The sequence below is a fragment of the Eubalaena glacialis genome, chromosome 4, assembly GCF_028564815.1.
Source record: "Eubalaena glacialis isolate mEubGla1 chromosome 4, mEubGla1.1.hap2.+ XY, whole genome shotgun sequence".
NCBI lineage: Eukaryota > Metazoa > Chordata > Mammalia > Artiodactyla > Balaenidae > Eubalaena > Eubalaena glacialis.
This window is the reverse complement of record NC_083719.1, coordinates 101,090,077-101,109,180: the sequence shown is the minus strand read 5'-3', so window position 1 is coordinate 101,109,180 and position 19,104 is coordinate 101,090,077. Positions and strand designations below refer to the sequence as shown.

At 35.4% G+C, this 19,104-nt stretch overlaps 1 protein-coding gene across 1 annotated transcript in view; it reads right to left on the bottom strand.

The window, feature by feature from the left end:
* SRFBP1 (serum response factor binding protein 1) overlaps positions 1-18,433 on the bottom strand; it is a 66,810-nt gene extending 48,377 nt beyond the window's left edge. The window contains exons 1-3 of the mRNA XM_061188081.1: positions 18,286-18,433; positions 7,464-7,552; positions 6,317-6,389 (exon numbers count right to left, since the gene is read on the bottom strand). Coding sequence (XP_061044064.1) covers positions 6,317-6,389; positions 7,464-7,552; positions 18,286-18,321 — 198 coding nt within the window. The 5' untranslated portion in view covers positions 18,322-18,433. The remainder of the gene's footprint in view (positions 1-6,316; positions 6,390-7,463; positions 7,553-18,285) is intronic.
* Positions 18,434-19,104: the final 671 nt, after the last annotated feature.

Sequence of the window (19,104 nt, the reverse complement as noted above, 5' to 3'; positions counted from 1 at the left end):
TCAGAGGCAAAGAATATACAAATCAATTTTCACTGCAAAGTAAAGGAGCTGTTGCAGTGGAGGATTACTGGACTGAATGTCAATATTATGACATAGTATGAGTGTGTTTCATGTTTGGTAATTGAAATCATTGTTGCTTTTGTTGTGGTCATCCATGTACAATGCTTGGTGTCAGTCTATTTATCTCTTGTAAAAATAAAATACAGTGTGTGTGAAAAAACAAACAAACAAACAAACAAAAAAAAACTCTCTAAGTATTACCTGTATTCTCCAGAGGAGAAAACGGATGTTAAATACATTTAATGTTAAGTTAAAAAAAAATAATAATAATAATAATATTGCTAATTTTGAAAACAAGAACAACAATATCAACATAAACACCTAGTTCATCACTCCGTTCTCTTGAAATAGTCTCTTCACTTGGTTTCCTAGATGCCATACTCTCTTGGTTCTCTTTGTCTGCCTACACTTTCTCAGTCTCTTTTACTTATTCCATCTCTCTAAGACCTAAATTTACAGTGTCAGTGTCGTGGGTGCTCAGTCCTCTTTTTCAGCTATTTACAATTACTTTTAACTTTCGGTACTTCCATTTCTGGATATAACAGACTAAGGTACTAACAGATAATATGATTAACCCTTCCTCCAAAAAAACAAAATAAAGCAAAACATGAAACCTGGACACACTACAAAAAACCCTACCTGAAGGTAAAGCAGAGTAAATGAAAGAAGACAGGCTCTGATGTAGAGTCTAAGCAAACTAGGAGTAAAGATGGGAAGCTATACAACTAAGACATCATCTCTTCAGAGTGCAACCTAAGACTAACTGCAGTCGGCATGGTTCAGGAGCAGTGGCTGAGGAACATATGGAACAGTGAAGCCTGGGTCCATTATCCACTTAGAAAGCAGGGGAAACCCAGGAGGGAAAGAACCACACAAGGAATCCCTAAGCTTAAATAACTCATCCAAGGAACAGATTCAAAGCATCTCACTAAAAGGCAAAAGATCTGAACTGAGGCTAGAGGTGCTGTCCAAGAAACACTGTTTGAAATTAAAGCCTATTCCAAAAGTTAACTGATAAAGCCACCACTCACTGGAGAAAAATAACCAAACACAGAACCTCTGCTTAATCTTCATAATGTCCAGAGCACAATTCAAAATTACCCAGCATATGGGAATTCCCTGGCAGACCAGTGGTTAGGATTCCGTGTCTCCACTGCAGGGGGCACAGGTTCGATCTCTGGTTGAGGAATAATTAAGATCCCGCATGCTGCGCAGCATGGCCAAAAACAAACAAAATTACCCAGCAGATGAAGAACCAAGAAAAAGAAATATCTTTTCTTCTCCACGAGCACAAATGGCTATTATCACTATCCTCGATGATATTAAAAAAAAAAAAAAAAATTCCTCTCAATGGATTAAAATCTTATCAGAGAAATAAAAAATCCCACCAGAGAAACAGAAACAATAAAAAACTGTTAACTGATTCAGCCAAAGAACATCAGTCACTGGGTGAAAAGACCACAGGATATTCACATAGTCTCAAAGTTATCATCTCACAGATTACTTAACAAATGCAAACAGAAAAAGGTACCTTTAAAAGGGAGGAATCTGGCAGACAACATCTAAACCAAGTGACTGGAACTCACCATTACCAGTAAAGGGACAAACATGTATGTGATACAATGTATTATTATTATACTGTAACATTACAATTTTTCTATAGGTTTGAAATATTTTCCAGAAAGTTAGAGGGAAATACAAACAAAAGGAAAAAATGCCAAAAGGCATACTATTATAAATGAGAGAGGGGAAGAATTAAAACAGCTGTCTTGGGATCTATTCACGTCCCTTACAAGGAAGAAACTCAGGGAAAAGTAGGTGATGGAGTTTAATCTACTTGTTAATATGCTGATAACTGGTTCTCCTGGTAAATATGCTAATGATTTTTGTTAGGAGGAAAGTCCTTATCTAATGAATGCTCTCAGTGGGATGTCCTGTTGTTAAGGATGCTTACAGTAAACTAACCCAGAATCTATGAATTTATGAGGTATGGCACATTGGAGAATATCATGTAAGCTACACAACCTTGGGGTACAGAATGCATAAGTTTCAAAATCTAAATGCTCGCTGCTATTAGGTAATACTTAAACTTCCTCATTTAAAGATCTCATCTACTCTGTGCCAGAAAGTACATGTCTGATGCAGAAAGGAAGGACCTATGGAATCATGGAGAGTCCTAAATCTCTCCTATGTTCACCTATGCCTTCTGATTGCATCTATCTTTGAAACTATTAGTAAAGCTGGATTCTAGGTAAGATCTCTAATATATGAGTCTGATTTGATGATATGATTCTTTGGATTGGCTTACAAATAAAAGATGAAACTATCAAAAATAATTACAATCTCAGAATAACAATAGTATTAATACTATTACTTTAGTAGAATAAGTGAGTTAAATGTTAATTTGAAACAAATAATTAACACAGTATACTTTCAGGACAAATAAGGCATCTTTTACCCTTTGGCAAATTTCTTTTTAAGCATTCATAATGGAAAAAACTTAACAAAATCATAGTATGTGAAATTACAGAGAAAAATCTCAATAAATTTTTAAAAAGCATATATAACCTGAAATACCATAAAATTCGAATTAATATATGACTATATATGACAAACACGCAACCAAGGGGTGTGTGCAGTCTAGAACATGTCTAAATATGTCCTTTAAATTAAGATTTTGCCCACTTTAGAGTTGTGAAGTTCAAATGATATGATATATAGTCAACCCTTGAACAACATGGGTTTGAAATGCATGGGTCCACATACACGAGGATTTTTTTCAAGAGTAAATACTATAGTACTAAACAATCCAAGGTTGGTTGAATCTGCAGATGCAGAACCACAGATACTGAGGTCCCACACTAAGTTATACCCAATTATTACCCAGATTTTCAACTGTACAGAGGGTCAGAGCCCCAAACCCCATGTGTTCAAGGGTCAACTGTAGTTATCATATTATTTTGATAATGTATTACTTTACTTTATTTTATATAATGCTTCTAAAGATCATAATCTACACCATTTTCCTATCTGTGATCCACTAATGACAACCACTTAGAAACAGGCTATGATGGAGCATGAGACAAGGCAATTCTAACAGCTGATAAAGCTCAAAGGATGCTTTTAATAATAGAGAGTAGAACATGTAAAAACAGAAAAAAAAAAATGCAACAAAAGGTGAAAGAGGTTTAAAATAGAGAAGTAAAAGGTAGCAGGCAGAGCAAGATCTCACAGGATATACAAATTATCATTGCATAGGAATATTCAGCATAAGGAAAATTAATGGCCTCAGAGAGGAGAAAGTAAAAAAAACAAAAAAGAGGTAACTGGGTATATTTAGCTGTGAGGAATTAAAGAATCTGAAAACTTGTTACACATCTTTGGGCCTTTTTTTCCTAGAGGGAAAGTTTCATGCTTATTATATTACTTAATCCAATCTTTAGGAGAGTAGAGACTAGATATATTTCAGAAGTTCTCATCTTAATGAAGCAGTACAGTGAAATGGCTAACAGTATCAGCTTTTTAATTAGTTACAGTTAGTTCACCACCTAACAACTATTTGACTTTGAACAAGCTGCTGAATTTCTCTAAGCCTCAGTTTCCTATTCTGTAAGACAGGGGTAATAATATCTATTTCATGAGATAGTGAATATAAAACATACAGTATAGTGCCTGGCACATAGTAAATAATAAAAGCTAGTTATATTACCTTTATTGTTGAGAAAAAGATTTCTTGTACATTTTGATTAATTTCACTGTATGCTTTAATTTTACCATCTCCTTCTCTAGCTAAATAACTTAGGGATCTGTAAAAGTCAATAAGCTACTTTAATATCCAAAGAAAAAGGAACTGTTTCAAAAGCCAGTGTATATACTAGTATCAAAGTTAAAAGTGTGAATACTATTAGAAAAGGTAGCAAAGATTTCTTTCGTATTTATACATTACAGTCTATAAAACTGGAATTTATCATTTTATAGTATCATAAAGATCAGGCCATTTTCTTCCCCTTGGCCAGAAAAAACAAACTCCCATTTCTAAAAATATATCAGGTTTTCTTCTTAAGGAAGTCCTCTTGCAACAAAATACCCTATTATCATATAAAGCAAGTATAGGACAGTATGTCAAGAACAAGACTAAATATGTAATGGTATATGAGCCAAGGAAAAAATTCATTTGGAAAAATGAGTAAGAAGAGGTTTTTCTCCAAATTTAATTGAGACTGTGAGCTTTCTGTTTTGTGACTATTTCTTTGATACTCCCATGTACACGATAAACACTCCCTTAAGAAATTACAAATGACCTTTCAATTTAAAAAAATGCTTTATGTATTTGCTTCTTTTAGAAAAGTAGACCAATTTTGTAAAAGAACCATGGATGAAGAACGAAATTTGACATGTAAGGAGAGCAAACATATAGACTTACTCTTTTTCTGGTTTTTATACTTAGATTTAATCCAGTTTTTAAATACCATTACAAAAGGAGTTGAAGGCAGAGTATCCAAACTAAACCACGCTAACCACCGACATTAACTCAAGGAATATATATACTATTAATTTTATGAATTCAAGGACTATAGCAGGCTAGGAATTTTAGCTTTCTATGAGGCAACAATTCCATAGTGGTCTTTTATAAACACAAGGAAAAACAGAAACAAAACAAACAAAAACTATGATCATGACATAGTAATCTTGTAAACCTATGAACTTTAATTATCACTGAGTCTGATTTTCTATTGCTGATGAGGTTTACGAATTACAGAAAATAAGTTTCACATACAGATAAAATAGGACAACTTTTTCTAATTAACTAAATTAAATTCATTATTGAGAGTTATGGGAGGGAAGTATTTTAAAGATTAATGAATACCTTTTGTTACCAAACTCCTGATATACTGTACACAGGCTTATTATATATAAGCCATCCTTTCCATGGTAAAATAAAATCAGCAATTATATAGTAGCTCAAAGCCTCCGAATAATTTAGGACTACAAAAATGACTATTCAGAAGAAATTACAGGGAAAAATTTAGGTAAGGAATGTAATTTAGTAAGGAGCTTGGTTAAGAGAAAGTGAAAGACAACGGCATAAACCATAACTTCCTACCTTAGTGTTATCCTCAAAAACAAAAATCTCTAAAGATTTTATTTCTCACAGGAATTTTATGGAAAAAAAAAGAAAAAGTCTAAATGATGTGTAATACAAAGTGATACAAATAATAATTAAGAGTCAAATACAGAGTGTTTTGAATCAATGACTGGGCAACAAGGGTATTAAAACTTATGACATATCAAATGGATTCCATGAATTTTACAGTCCTGTGGAAATAAAACAAATTTAAAAACCCCCCACAAAAACCATACCTCACACCAAAGAATCATGTCCTACATCAGTTTCTATTCAGATTAACTATGATAACTTTGTCTTATAGGACACTTTATCATCCTTCAAAAGGAAAAAATTGTGAGAAACTTTGATAATCTAACTCAATTAAAATATTGTTAGAGATTTCTCTTGCTCTTTTATCTATCTCAAAACTTAGAAGTTCTACCAAAATGTAATAGTCAAACATACATGCAAAATGACCCTGCAATTAAGGTAATTGCTGGTACCAAATGTTGTTTTTCAGTTCTGCAATAAAACAGTCTCCCAGACATTTAATAGTATGTCATTTGGTAAATGAAAGTTTCCACAAAGTAAGAACAGAGAGAAGACCTAAAAATTATGCTAGTGAAGAGTCTGGCTGAAGAAAAACAAAAATACGGATCATTTTGGTCCAATACTAATTCTATTTCAAGTTACTACAGAGCTGAATAAAATGCTGACACCACCACACAAAAATTTATTGAGTTGGCAATAGGCAAAGCATGATGTCAGTCACCAATATCACCATCCACATTACCAAACAGCATGAACTTAACTTAGACTTGATCTTAACTTAGACTTCATGCCTAAAGTTACAGTAAAAATAAAAATCTTAGGTATGAAGCATTATTAAACATAGATGAGTTTAGTTTGGCATAGTTTTGACTCAAATTAGTCTAGTACTTTAACAACTTCCGTAAAAAACATAGAATAATGCAAACAAACATATTACAATTTTCTAAACGTGCTACATTCTTCACCAAACAGACCCACACAAATAAGTCTTGGTAAACTCACAATTATATTCAAATAAGTAACACCAAACACACACAGAATGCAGGCTGACAGGAGACATGGAAACACACATATATACACATCCACACAATTTCTTACCTTCATGGCATGAATTTCTTCGAGCAATCGTTGTGCTCGTCTTTGGTTTTTCAACAGTGCATCTTTGGTACCCCTGCAAAAGACACATTACAATATGTAGCCAGAAAAACCATTTATTTTAGACTAGTATCATAATGAAAAGTTTCTCCATTTCTTTTAGAAGAGCTTAATAAATCTCTAAGTAACAAACATTCTGTTATCCTGCACTGCCCTCTCCCCCATCCAACACATACCCCAATTCCACCAACAAACCCAAGCTTCTGGCAAACATAAGCACTGTCCAGGTATTATATTAATGACTATTACCACTGATAGACAGTTTGCCTTCTAATTCCTTAATGGGAAAGCCAAATAATACTTTCTAATCAATCAATAGCACATTGTATTTCATGTAAGTTTTATAAGCTACAGTTAAGTTTCATAAGCTACAAGGTTGGATATAATTTTATTAAATGACAACTGTTCTCTGGAATTAAATAAATACATAAAGATGTTAAATACACGATTATATCAGAGAGAAGGGCTATCTTATGAAACATTCACAAAAGAAAAAACAAGAAATTAATCAGAAACAAGACACATTTGAAGACTTTGTAAGTATTCATGCTTAAAGCATAAGAACTATAAACATACTTTTTCTCTAATACTAGTGATACCAAAAATACAAAACACTATTTTTTCAAAAAAATTAAATGGAACACAATGTTTTGATAAACATTTCCAAAAGGTACTAAAGATTTCAAATTAATTATCAATTCAAGGAATAAGGTGATATGAAATCTTTATAACTGATTCAAGGTATCACTTGATTTGTTAAACTATATCAACATCTTAAAAAAATAACTTCTAATAACATAAAATACATAAGTAACCCCAAAGGATTTTCACTTTGAAAAAGCCACAAGAAGAGTTTTAAAAAAACAGAATTTATCATATATCTTAATTGAATATGGTCCAAACTATGTAAGGACATGCTGACAGAGCACATTTTATCTCACTCAGATCCTATCTACATATAAAACAAAGTGCTGTATGAGTAAGACATTTAATTACTCCTCTAGGTCCTACCCTCAAATTTTGTAAATACTGAATAAAGACAACTTTTGACATTTTATTAGTCATAGGACCATTACTTTAAATGACTAACTTTTTTGACTTCAGTCTGCCAACACTCCTGACAAGTTTTCGGATAACCAAAACTCGGATTCTCTTCACTTCTTTTCTCATCTTCACAACCTTCAAGGAATAAAGCCAAAATTAGAGAGGTTCTTAATTCAAGAAGAGACATACCTTATTTTGAGTATTAATATTATAGAATAAGTCTACCACTTTAATCAAAGCTTTATTTAACTATATTCATAGTTTGATGAAATCAAACTTCTTCCCTAAACAGTGAAGGAATAAGAAATCAACATTCTAGGGGGCTTCCCTCGTGGCGCAGTGGTTGAGAATCTGCCTGCCAATGCAGGGGACACGGGTTCGAGCCCTGGTCTGGGAAGATCCCACATGCCGCGGAACAGCTGGGCCCGTGAGCCACAATTACTGAGCCTGCGCATCTGGAGCCTGTGCTCCGCAACAAGAGAGGCCGCGATAGTGAGAGGCCCGCGCACCGCAATGAAGAGTGGCCCCCGCTTGCCACAACTAGAGAAAGCCCTTGCACAGAAACGAAGACCCAACACAGCCATAAATTAACTAATTAATTAATTAATTAAAAAAAAAAAAAAACCTAGCTGTTTATCCTCAAGCAACCGCTCTCTTTAAAAAAAAAAAAAAAGAAATCAACATTCTAAATATGCGTCTGAGGACTTAGGAGAAACAACTTATTAAAAAAAAAAAAAAAACAAAACACAGCATTCCCAGTGGCTAGTATTTTAAATTACACTTATATCTTGTTGGGCTTGGAACATAATAAACTGTGAGCTCCCTGACATCAGAGACCACCACATTTATCTTTGAATCCTTGTGGTTTAAAACAAAGCTTCACCAATAATCGTAGGAATTTAATTTACTGAATGGGCATTTGTATTAACAAAAGCAAATGCATGAAAGTGATTTTATTTTACTTGTTTTTAGCACACCCCTTTCATTTATATTCAGTAATAAATTATTTCAAGCATAACTCAAAAAACACAAGGGCACACACGCAGGTGCACACACACACACACACACACTTTAAATCGCCCCATTACAGAACAATGCTGAGGTCTAAGAACAAAGAAATAGAATTATTGGCCAAGAGAGAGAAATATTCCAATGATAAAGAACTACATGTTATAATAGTACTTAGTGCAATGGGATGCTACTGAGTTTATGTTTTATCTATCATTGTTAAGAGGCATACATCTTATAATTCGTCCTGTAATGTCCTTCACCCCTCCTCCACTTCAGGAATTACATGAAATTCAGTTCAGAGATAATCGCTCCGGTGAAACCTTCAATGACTTCTTCAGTTAGATAACCATTCCATCCTTGGAGTTCCCACTATACCTGCAGATAGCACTGTCACTAACTGCTCATGAGGCTGTCTTTTTCTATTGTCTATAATCTCCTGAAGGGCAGGGGCCTTGCAATATTTACATGTCTTCTGTGCCTCGCAAGAGTGCTTGGCACACATAATCCTCAAATTCTTCTTGCCAAAATAACAGTATCAACATCATTCTGTTTTTACAAGGCTCTTGCATTTAGCTGTTACCTCTTACCCTTCATTAATATCTTTCACCCCCTTATCATTGACAATATTGGCAACCAACTTACAATTTCTCTCCACCCTAAGTTTTGCCATTATTCTGGGTGATGTAGGTGTCTACTTGAATAACCCACCCCAATATTATATCCTCACTTCTTGACTTCCTCCTTTCTAATGGCCTAATCTATTCTATCATAGCCTCCCACTTCCATGGTCACACTGTAGTTCTAGTCATTGCTCATAACTATTCCATTTCTAACACCATCAATTCAAATACTCTGCACTGAGATCACAACTTCTTTCAGCTTGCTTGTTCAACCCCACCCACCATAATGGTCTTCGACTTTACTGGAACCACTAGTTCACTGACCCCTATACATTCTCTCAAATGATTAGTCCTCTTCTTTTTAATTTTCCTTCTCTTATCCAGTTTAGGTACATAATCAACACTTGCCAATACCTTAAACTCATCCCTCTGGTTAGCAATCCCTCTAGTGAATCCTGGATAAAAACAACATTCTGAGTTCTTTTATCACAGTACCCCAAGAGCCAGGAAATATTTGAGGCATTCTATCTACTAGATATTCATCATAACTAACCTCAAATGGGTCCTTACACTTCCTAGCAATCCTATTATACATATGTATTTTGGTCAATTCACTTTATAATGACTATTTTAAATCTGTGCCTGCTTTCCTAAAACATCTAACCTTTCTCTTCTCTCTTTTTCAATTTCATGGAGAAAATAAACATCAGATGGGAAACATCGTCTTTCTACTACCATGAATGTAAATTTACTTGCATCACCCATCCTCCTCTATTAATAAAGTTACAATATTAGAAATATCCCTGAACTTTTCTGAGGTTAATCTTTTAACTGTATTTTGGATCCCATCCTCTTCTGCCTTCCTATAACCCTTACTACAAACTATCCATTTACTCTAGCATTGTCAATCTCTTAAATGGATGTTTTCCACTAATCTTTAATCATGTTTGAGTCATTTTCATTAAAGAAAAGACAAACAAAACATCTCACTACAAAGTTCACTAGAAGCACCCTCTCTCTTCAACTGCCCCAGAGTCAAGCTTTTAGAGATGTTCAAACTCACCATCTCCTTATCTGCATGCCACATAATTCCAGTTTAATTTCCATTCTCATCAGTCTACTAAAAGCTGTCACAATGATTTCTAGAAGTCACCAATGATGTCTAAAATTCCCTGAATCCAACAAGAATTTTTCAGACTTCATTTTGCTTGAAATCTCAGCAGCATTTGATACTGTTGAACACTTTCTCCTTCTTGAAATACTCTCCCTTTGGTTTCCGTAACAGAATACTATCCTGGTTTTCCTGCTTTCTCTCTAGCTACTTCACTTTGGTCTTCTGTGAAGGCACATCCACCTCTAATCAGTCTTCAACTGATTAGGCCAGCTCTTCTTTTCAAGATATACTTTTTAGCCCTAAGTGATCTTATGTGTATACAGTTTTAATTTGCTACCTAAACAAAGATGACTCGAAAATTCCTACCTTCACATGAGATCTCCACTTTAGCTCCAGACCTAAATGTGTAACTGCCTACTTGACATTTCAAGTATGCTTAATATCACCTCCAACTCACACCTGAACCCATGTTCTTCACTCCCAACTGGATCCCTTTTTTGGTGTTTCATATTTAAGGGAATAGAACAATCCTTTCAGTTATAAACCTAGGCTCATTATAGGTAGCTTTCTTTTCTAAATCCCTCACTATGAATCTATTATCAAGTCCTGATAATTTTATCTCCTAATTACCTCTCAAATTGTACCATTTTTCTTCTACCTTGACTTCTTGGCTCTCTTGGCTGAGTTACTGGCAACTGTTTTCTCAATATCCATCCCTGCCCTTCTCCAATCAGTTACCCACAACTCAATCAGAAAACATTTTTTAACACTTAGATCTGATGTAACACCTTTACTTAACTCTCTTCACTGGTTTCCAATTGCTCTTAGAATGGCCACATGGGCCATCTTTTACTCCATCCTCCCCATGCTTACAACTACCACCAAATCTTTACACCTGCTGCTTTCTCTGATAGGACTGCTTTCTCTCCATGTTAGCTTAACATCTTATCTTTCTGATTTTGGCCCAACTGTCATTTCTCAGTAAAGTGTCTCCTGGCCTCCCTCAGGGGTCAAAAATGCTTCTAGAATTATCATGACACTTATTTTAAGTTTAATATTTTACTTATAATCTGATTATGCTTAATGTGTCTTTCTCCCACTAGGTTATAAATTCCACGAAGGTCAAATATCTGGTTTTATTCAACATTGCATCTTAACACCCAGCATGGTAGATGGCATACAATAAGCATGTTCAATAAATATTTGTTAAGTAAATGACCAGAAAGGAAGCAATACTCACTTGTTCATTCACTGTTTCAAAAGAATAATATAATAACAGAATGTAGAGTAATCAGATTTCCACTAGATATGTTAACCTCTCTGAAATTTGTTTCAAAGTTAGATCTATTTAGAAAAAAATCATACTTGCATAAACAAAAGCCATTTAGAGCAGGTTTAAGTGGAAAAATGAATTGCTACATTTCATAAGCAGCATAATAGGGGGTTATGATACATTTTTTGAAAGTTAAGTCATTCATAAAATAAATAGCAAGTAATAAATTATGCATTAAAATATAGTAACAAATATTTCTAATTGCTGTTCCCTGTAGGTGCATGAGATGATTATATACTATTTGCTAACTGCTCTTAACCAAACTTAATTAATAAATTGCAGTGGGCAGAACTGGTCCTCAGTTACATTTCAATCTTGGGAAAGCTAGGCTCCAATTTTAAAATTCCAATTTAAGAAGTACTATGTTTGTCATTACTGCATAAGGGAATTCTGAAAAGCAAAGGGAATGCTTCATGTACTTAGTTTCATGCCAATGCTAAAAAATGCTTTTCTAGCTTATTAACTTTTCCAGTATTTGTTAAGTTTAATATACTAAAAAAAATAAGTATATTCACTTCATGTAAAAATGGAACTATTACTTTCATTTTCCTCACACTGCCTGCCCCAAACACCTAGCTTTCTCCAAGCATTTAAATTTATTTTTGTAAAACTGACAAACAGCTACCAGTAGCCTTTTAGTTAGGATTTAAAAGGTTGTCAATTCATTTGTCACCCAGGAATTATGAAGCTGGTTGACAGATAACCCAGATGTCAACAAATAGGCCTAAAACACTCAGTATTGTCAGAAGGCCAATGTACTGCTTAAGGGCAACATGCTTTGGTGAATTCTTCAACCAAAAGCAAATAGAACTGTCATTGTTAGAAATGTGAAAAGAGTATAATATTGTTCAGGAGGAAAAGAAGAGAAATAAAGTAAGCAAGGACAAAACAGGCAGAATAATGAAAAGTGTTGAAAGAGAAGAGACAAAATGAAAAAGAAGAGGAAGGGAAGAGTTTGAAGTCAAAATGAAAAAGAAGTGGAAGGGAAGAGTTTGAAGTCAAAAATTGAAGGACAAAACTCTGTAGGTCATCATTACCAAGACTGATAAGCCCAAGCTGAGTGCTTCCAAGCTGCAAAAAAATGCATTTAATAATCTATAAGAGCACAAGAAAAAGAGGTAAGACACACACATCCACACAAAATACACGCACTGAAAATGAGGTGTCGCCTAGAACCTAGGCATAGAGATGCCCTCAGTTAACCTGGTGAAATCTGAACACAGTAATGTAACCTGGATCAACTCTTAGGTAGACAGTACAAAAATACAATCATAAATAAATAAAAAGCTAATATACCTGACTGGGAAAAGGCCACGTGAACATATGGGCAAGAGTCAACTTAAACACACAAAGAACCACAAAGAGCAAAAGCTGGCAGTGTCCGAATCAAGAAGATTCCAAAGAAAGGTTCCCCAGCTCAAAGACCTGGGAACTCCAATTTGTACTGGAATAACTCAATTATGGGGACAGATGTATCACAGCCCAACACTGAATCATGCACCTGAAACCCTTTTTGTGGTTCTGTATTTCAAGTAGCTGATGTGGATCAGTAGACAGGAAAAGAATGTCTTACAATGTGAGCATTAGTATCCGCATTAGATATATTTCTCAATAAACTAGCTTTGTTATTTGTACGGTCTCTTATAAGTTTATGGTTGATATGAATTTGCTTTTGAGAGAATACTTTTTGGGAATACTTTTGGGGTGACAACAATAGCAAGTTTCCGATCTACAAAGCTGAGAGCAAACTTTGGTTCACAGACAAAAGTAAACATAAATGTTACCTTGAAATGACTCGCAGTTGGCTATCTGCTAGCCAGTCAATTAGCCAACCTTTTTTGGTAATGGACTAACTTTGCTACACATATGAATTAACTTATAACAAAAACCCATGGTTATTAGAAAACAATTATTCTAAGAGCTAGTTGCTCTAGAGAAGCCTGTAGTGCTAAGAAAAATCTGAGTATATCTCTTTTTCTTAGAATATATTAAAACTTCTGCTTATTCATTACCCACCTGTCAGACTGGCAAATACAAAAATATATGACAACACATTCTGTTTGTGAGACTGTGAGGAAACAGGCACTCTCATACATTGCTGGTAGGAATGCAAATTGGTATACTCCTTCTGGAGGAAACTCTGGTAACACCTAACAAAAATTCTACTTCTAGGAATCTGTCCAGAAGACATACCTCCAGCTACAGCAAAAGGCTACGCACAAGACTATTCAATGCCGCATTTTTACAAAATGTTGCATAAGAGATAAAATATTGTATATAAATAAAGCATAAGCAATGTACCATTTTAGATCAATGCAGAAAATCTGCATGTATTATGGATAAACCCTGAAAATACTGTTTGGTGAAAAAAGTAACTTTTAGAATGATACGTATGATACTGCATTTATACAGTATGATACCACACATGCAAAATGTAAAAATACACAACACAATACTATACCCTGGGTATGAATATGGGTATATGTTATGAAAATTATAAAAAATACATATGAGAACACACACTGAATGAGTAATACTTCTAAGGTGGAAAAGAAGATGGGTGGAATTAAGCATTACAATATGGCAAAATATTGACATTTGCTAAATATAGAAAATAGATTATAAGGACATTTGTTACATCATTTTCCATATGTTTGAACTATTGTATAGTTAACAATATTAATTACAGCTTTATACAGAGGACTTCTAATTTGGCCATTTGGATGATAATTTACTCCTGAATTATACTTTTTATTTCTGATGAGCAACAATTTTAAAATTCTAGAGTGCTTGGTGATTATCTACAACTTGAGCATATGCTGCCACCTAGCAAAACTTCCCAGAATTGTTTAACAACCAAACAGAAAATGGTTCTCTTCTTAAGGATGGACCCTAGTTTACTATTTCAGTAAAGAATTATTAAAAATATCACATATTTAATTATGAAACTGGAGCTTTGAAACTTCAGAAGCACATACAAACACAATTCTTGACATTCTTATCTTTTACAAATAAGTAAAAGCAAATCATTTTGTTCTCTGGCATTTTAGTTTCTACCTTTACTATCTTGCAGGACATGGAAAGCAATTTTCTAATGAGCTTCTTAATAATTTGCTATCAAGAATAAAATAATGTAAGTTTCATACAGTAGCCTTTGGCCCTACTGTGGAATTAGAGTACCAGATCAGAATGTTTCACCTCCTAATTCTGATTTTATATATCACTGCTGCCTAAAGAAACAAATGACTGGAGGAAACCCAGCTCTAGTTTTGCAAATTCTTTACTCATTAAACGCTTACTGTTGTTTTCAATTGTACATCCCTTCTCTGGTTCTAATGGAAAGGGAGAAAAAAGTCTTCATTTAGCAGATTTCTCCCCCTCATCTGAACATTAGGTGACTCAAGTTGAGTTAGCCATACTTTTGTATGCCCAGCAAGTATATGGTACTTATTATACACAAGGTACTATGTTAAAGATTAGGGAAGCTGCTATAATAAATCAATTAAATATTCTCTCTTCAAAGTCCACATGAGTGCTTGTGAAGATAAAATATGCAATAAATAATCATAAGATAAAGTAAAAAGTAATACTTTATTTTAAAAAAAAGTAAAGGTAGAATTTTACATTATTTCAGAAGAATACATGTATTTTAAGAACCTAGAGCCAGGAAGTGTTTTATAAACGTCAGCCTTTAGCCCTGGAAAATTATTGAAAAAAATAGAATTAGAGCTGAAGACACTGAAAGTTAGCATAATATAATAGTTGTGTCTGCAAGCTGGCTTTTATTTTCACAAAAGACATTTTGGGAAATTAAATATATTGTAAATTAGCTGGCCACATAACTTTTTAAAAGAAAAGACTATAATTAAAAATTATGGAAAAAGGATTCCAATCAAATTAATCACAGATATGAGTACCAATATTCCAAAGATAATACCAGAGATTTACAAATTTTTGCAAATGTGATAAAACCTATGAAATATTTCCCCCTCCCCCAGAGACAGCCTAAATACAACAAATTACACATAATTTCAGGCAGTTATACGATCCCTGAAATTCATTCCTGAATCTCAGTTAAGGAGACCTAATTTAAGTTATTAAGGATCATAAAAATGATGCCTCAAGTTACTCATTTAACAGACAGGCACTGAGGATATGATGGTGAGCGAAAATTTAGTCAGGTTGAGGGCATAAGAAATCTCTCTCTCACATTCACATGCCCCACACATTAAGCAATTCTTACACATGCTAAAAAGAAGTAAATAGTGCTACAAAAGCTTACAAAAGGAGTAAATGAAAGTCAAGAAGCATTTCCCTGAGAAAGTGACTAAGTAGAAGTATAAAATGTACTGAGAGGAAAAGGACCTGTGGGTAAAAGGAACAGCAAGTGCAAAAGATCTGTAGAAGGCTATGCTAGATAGTGGAGGAAAGCCAGTGTGGCTGAAGTACACAGCCTGAGGGCGGTGAGGGTACTGGTATAACAGTGGAGACTGGCTTTGTGTAGATTGGTCTTGACCAAAAGCAACAGGAAGCCACCAAATCAGTTCTAAGCAAGGAAACACATGATTAGATTTGTTTTGAAGAGAGCACTCCAGCTATACTAGAGAGATGAGATGAGAAAACAAGTCAAAGTAGTTGGGAGGCTAGGATAGCAGTTCTGCTGGGAGATATAACTTGGACTAAGATAGGGGTGATGATGGAAAAGTAATGGAAAGATATGAAAGATAACAGTGAATTTAAACTCTTTTTCATATATATTTCTTCCATGAAGAAGTTTTAATTCATTTCTTTTACCAATTTTCTATGAGATGACTTTTCTCAAGTTCCACGAGCTATTTTATAGCAATGACATTAGCCATTTATCTGTCATATTTGCTGTATTTTTTTTTCTAATTGGTTGTCCCGTTTTTCCCCTTCTGTTTTTCAAATTTTATGTAAACAAATGTTTTCCCCTTAGTAGTGTTTCTCCCATTAATTTTAAATTGTAACACTTTTCTTCCACCATCTCCACTTTCTTCTGTCTTTTCCTATCTTCATATTAGAACATGTAAGGTTTACTTCAGTGTGGGATGTATAAACTTCCTAATTGGATAAGTTCATTCAATCATCCAGCAAACAGTTACAGGCCACATATGTTGCAGGTGACAGACATACACACCAAAAGAGAGAAAAAGGTAAACAAGTGTTTTCAGAGTAGAAAGCATCCTGGTTGCATAAAGAATAGACACCTAGCCCAGACTGAGGTGAATTAGTGAAGACTTCCTAAAGGTCAAATTTTAACTGTTTTGAAGAGGCCTGGAAACTAAGTGGAAAAAGAAAGAGCCTTAAGTGAAGAGTGGGGTAAATGACTGTCACCACTCCTTTCACAGTAATTTCGAAATTGAACAGGAAGTTTACTAGTATTTCCAGTGAATTTCCAAGGACACCACTCCGATTAAGATCTTTTATACCTCCTAGGGAATCTAATGGAAAAAAAAACACACCAAATGCTTTCTGTAACTAGCACAAGCTTAACATATGTTTATCAATATAAACACCTTCAAGAGTTCTCCTCTTCAATATACCCTGTTCTCCACTGTCAAGTGAAATCCAGACTTACTAACCTGGTAGTAAGGCAATAATACATTTCAGCTTTATTTCCTACTTTATCTCACAAGTTCTCATCAGTAGAGAGTTATCTACTCCTATACAATCCAAGGGGCTTCCCACTCCCATTCTTTCCTCGCTTATACTGGTCCCTCTGGTTAGAACACCTTCTTTCTCCATCATTGAATTCCTGAATGCAATCCTGTGTGGGACCCTTAAAGACCAAGAACAAGTATCACTCATTTCACCTTGCCCTCTTTGGAAACTTTTCTGCACTACGTAACTTTTTTCTGTGATGAGCATTATCCTGTATCATTGATGGATGTTCCTTTCCTACCTGAGTACAGGTTGCTTACAGAACTGTGTAATATGAACAGTGGCTTGCTCACAGCAGACTCATATATCCACTGAATAAAAACGGCGAATAATTTCCTTTGCTGTAGCTGTGAGGTCCTCATTTGATCCCCGCTTTTCCAGCTTACTTTAAGTCTTTGATGACTATGACTTCCTTGAATAGACGCAGAAACTAGAAAGGGGATAATGACAGAAATGGTAACCTGGTGACACGTAATGGTGGAGGTGATGAGGGCAAACGTCTGATGAGACTGGATTTAAGAGAGAAGGAGAGATGAAAACTTGTGGACAGCAAGTATTAAAGTTTTGCGGTAAATGGAAGCAGAGAAATAGGACAGTAGCTGAAAGAAGAAATGAGGTACTGAGCGAGCGTACATCCTTATAAATGATACGGTCTCATTCAAGATGAACAATTTCTTAGGAAAAGTTACAGCTCTCAATCTCTCCCTTTCATTTTCTGCAGTCAACAAAAGGCAGGAAATATATACTGAGAGTTTACTGTCAGGCACTGTGCAAACACTACATACTCCAGTTAATTTAATTCTCACTCCAGCCTTGTTGGGGAAGGTACTATCATGAGCTTCGTTTTACAGATGGACACTGAATAAAGAGATTAAATGATCTTCCCAAAGTACCACAAATAAAAACTCACGAGGACTGAGGGCCAGAGACGCTTCACCTAGAAACCAGGGGGTGGGAGGGTGGGGGTGGGGAGTTACGGTTGTCAGTCTCTGAGTTCCGGAAAACTCGCCTGACTCCCGCCTCGCCCAGGCCCTTCAAAAAGACGCAGCAGAGCTGTTCTGAGGGCCCTAAAGGGCAGTCCCACAGGTTTCTAGAACTCGGTGCTCACCTCGTTATTGAGGTTCAAAGTCCCCGGCTGGGCCATGGTAGCTCTAAGAAGATCCCCTGCTGCCCGCACGTGAACTGCATCGGCCAGAACGCTAGTGCGTTGCCACGCCCCTCCAACGGCGGCCTCGTTTGCCCAAAATTCATCCGCCGACTGCTTCAGCCAAAGCGCGAGTAAAAGGTACACCTACTCTGAGGTGAAGGACGGAAGTGACGGAGAACAACTTCCTGCGTGGAGTGCGCCCCGTCTGATTTGCGCGTTCCTATGGAAACCAGGCAGGGGCCGGTGGCAAAGAGGGCGCTCCAGAAGCCGTTGCCTTGTTTAGAAGTTTTTCAAGATGCTGATTTTCTTATATTCGTTCGCAGAGTGGGTCCAGCTGTGTAAGGACCTTGTTTTTCGTGTCTCAATGGGAGTGAAAGCCTTTATGAAATGATCACTTGAGCGACCAATTTTGCTCCGAATTTTTATCTAGCGTTTGTGAAGATTTTTGCGCTTCTAACAAACACATCTGTTAGATTCAGCTTTTTTACCAGCCTCACTTTATAGCTCAAGCATGGACATATTTTTCTGCACACTGTAAGAAGGTCTAATGAACTTATAAAGCAAAACCAGGATGCACATTTCATGCTGCCTGTGAGATTGGCTGTTTTGAAGTATTAGGCTGCGTGTAGAGGACACATGAGGGACTGAGTCGGAGTTAAATAACATATTAATAGTTAACACCTGGTAGTATAAAGCTTTAAAATGGGTCAAGTGCTGGGACAAACCCTTTGCGTGGATTATCTCCAAAATAGTCATAGCCAATGAGATAGGAAATATTAT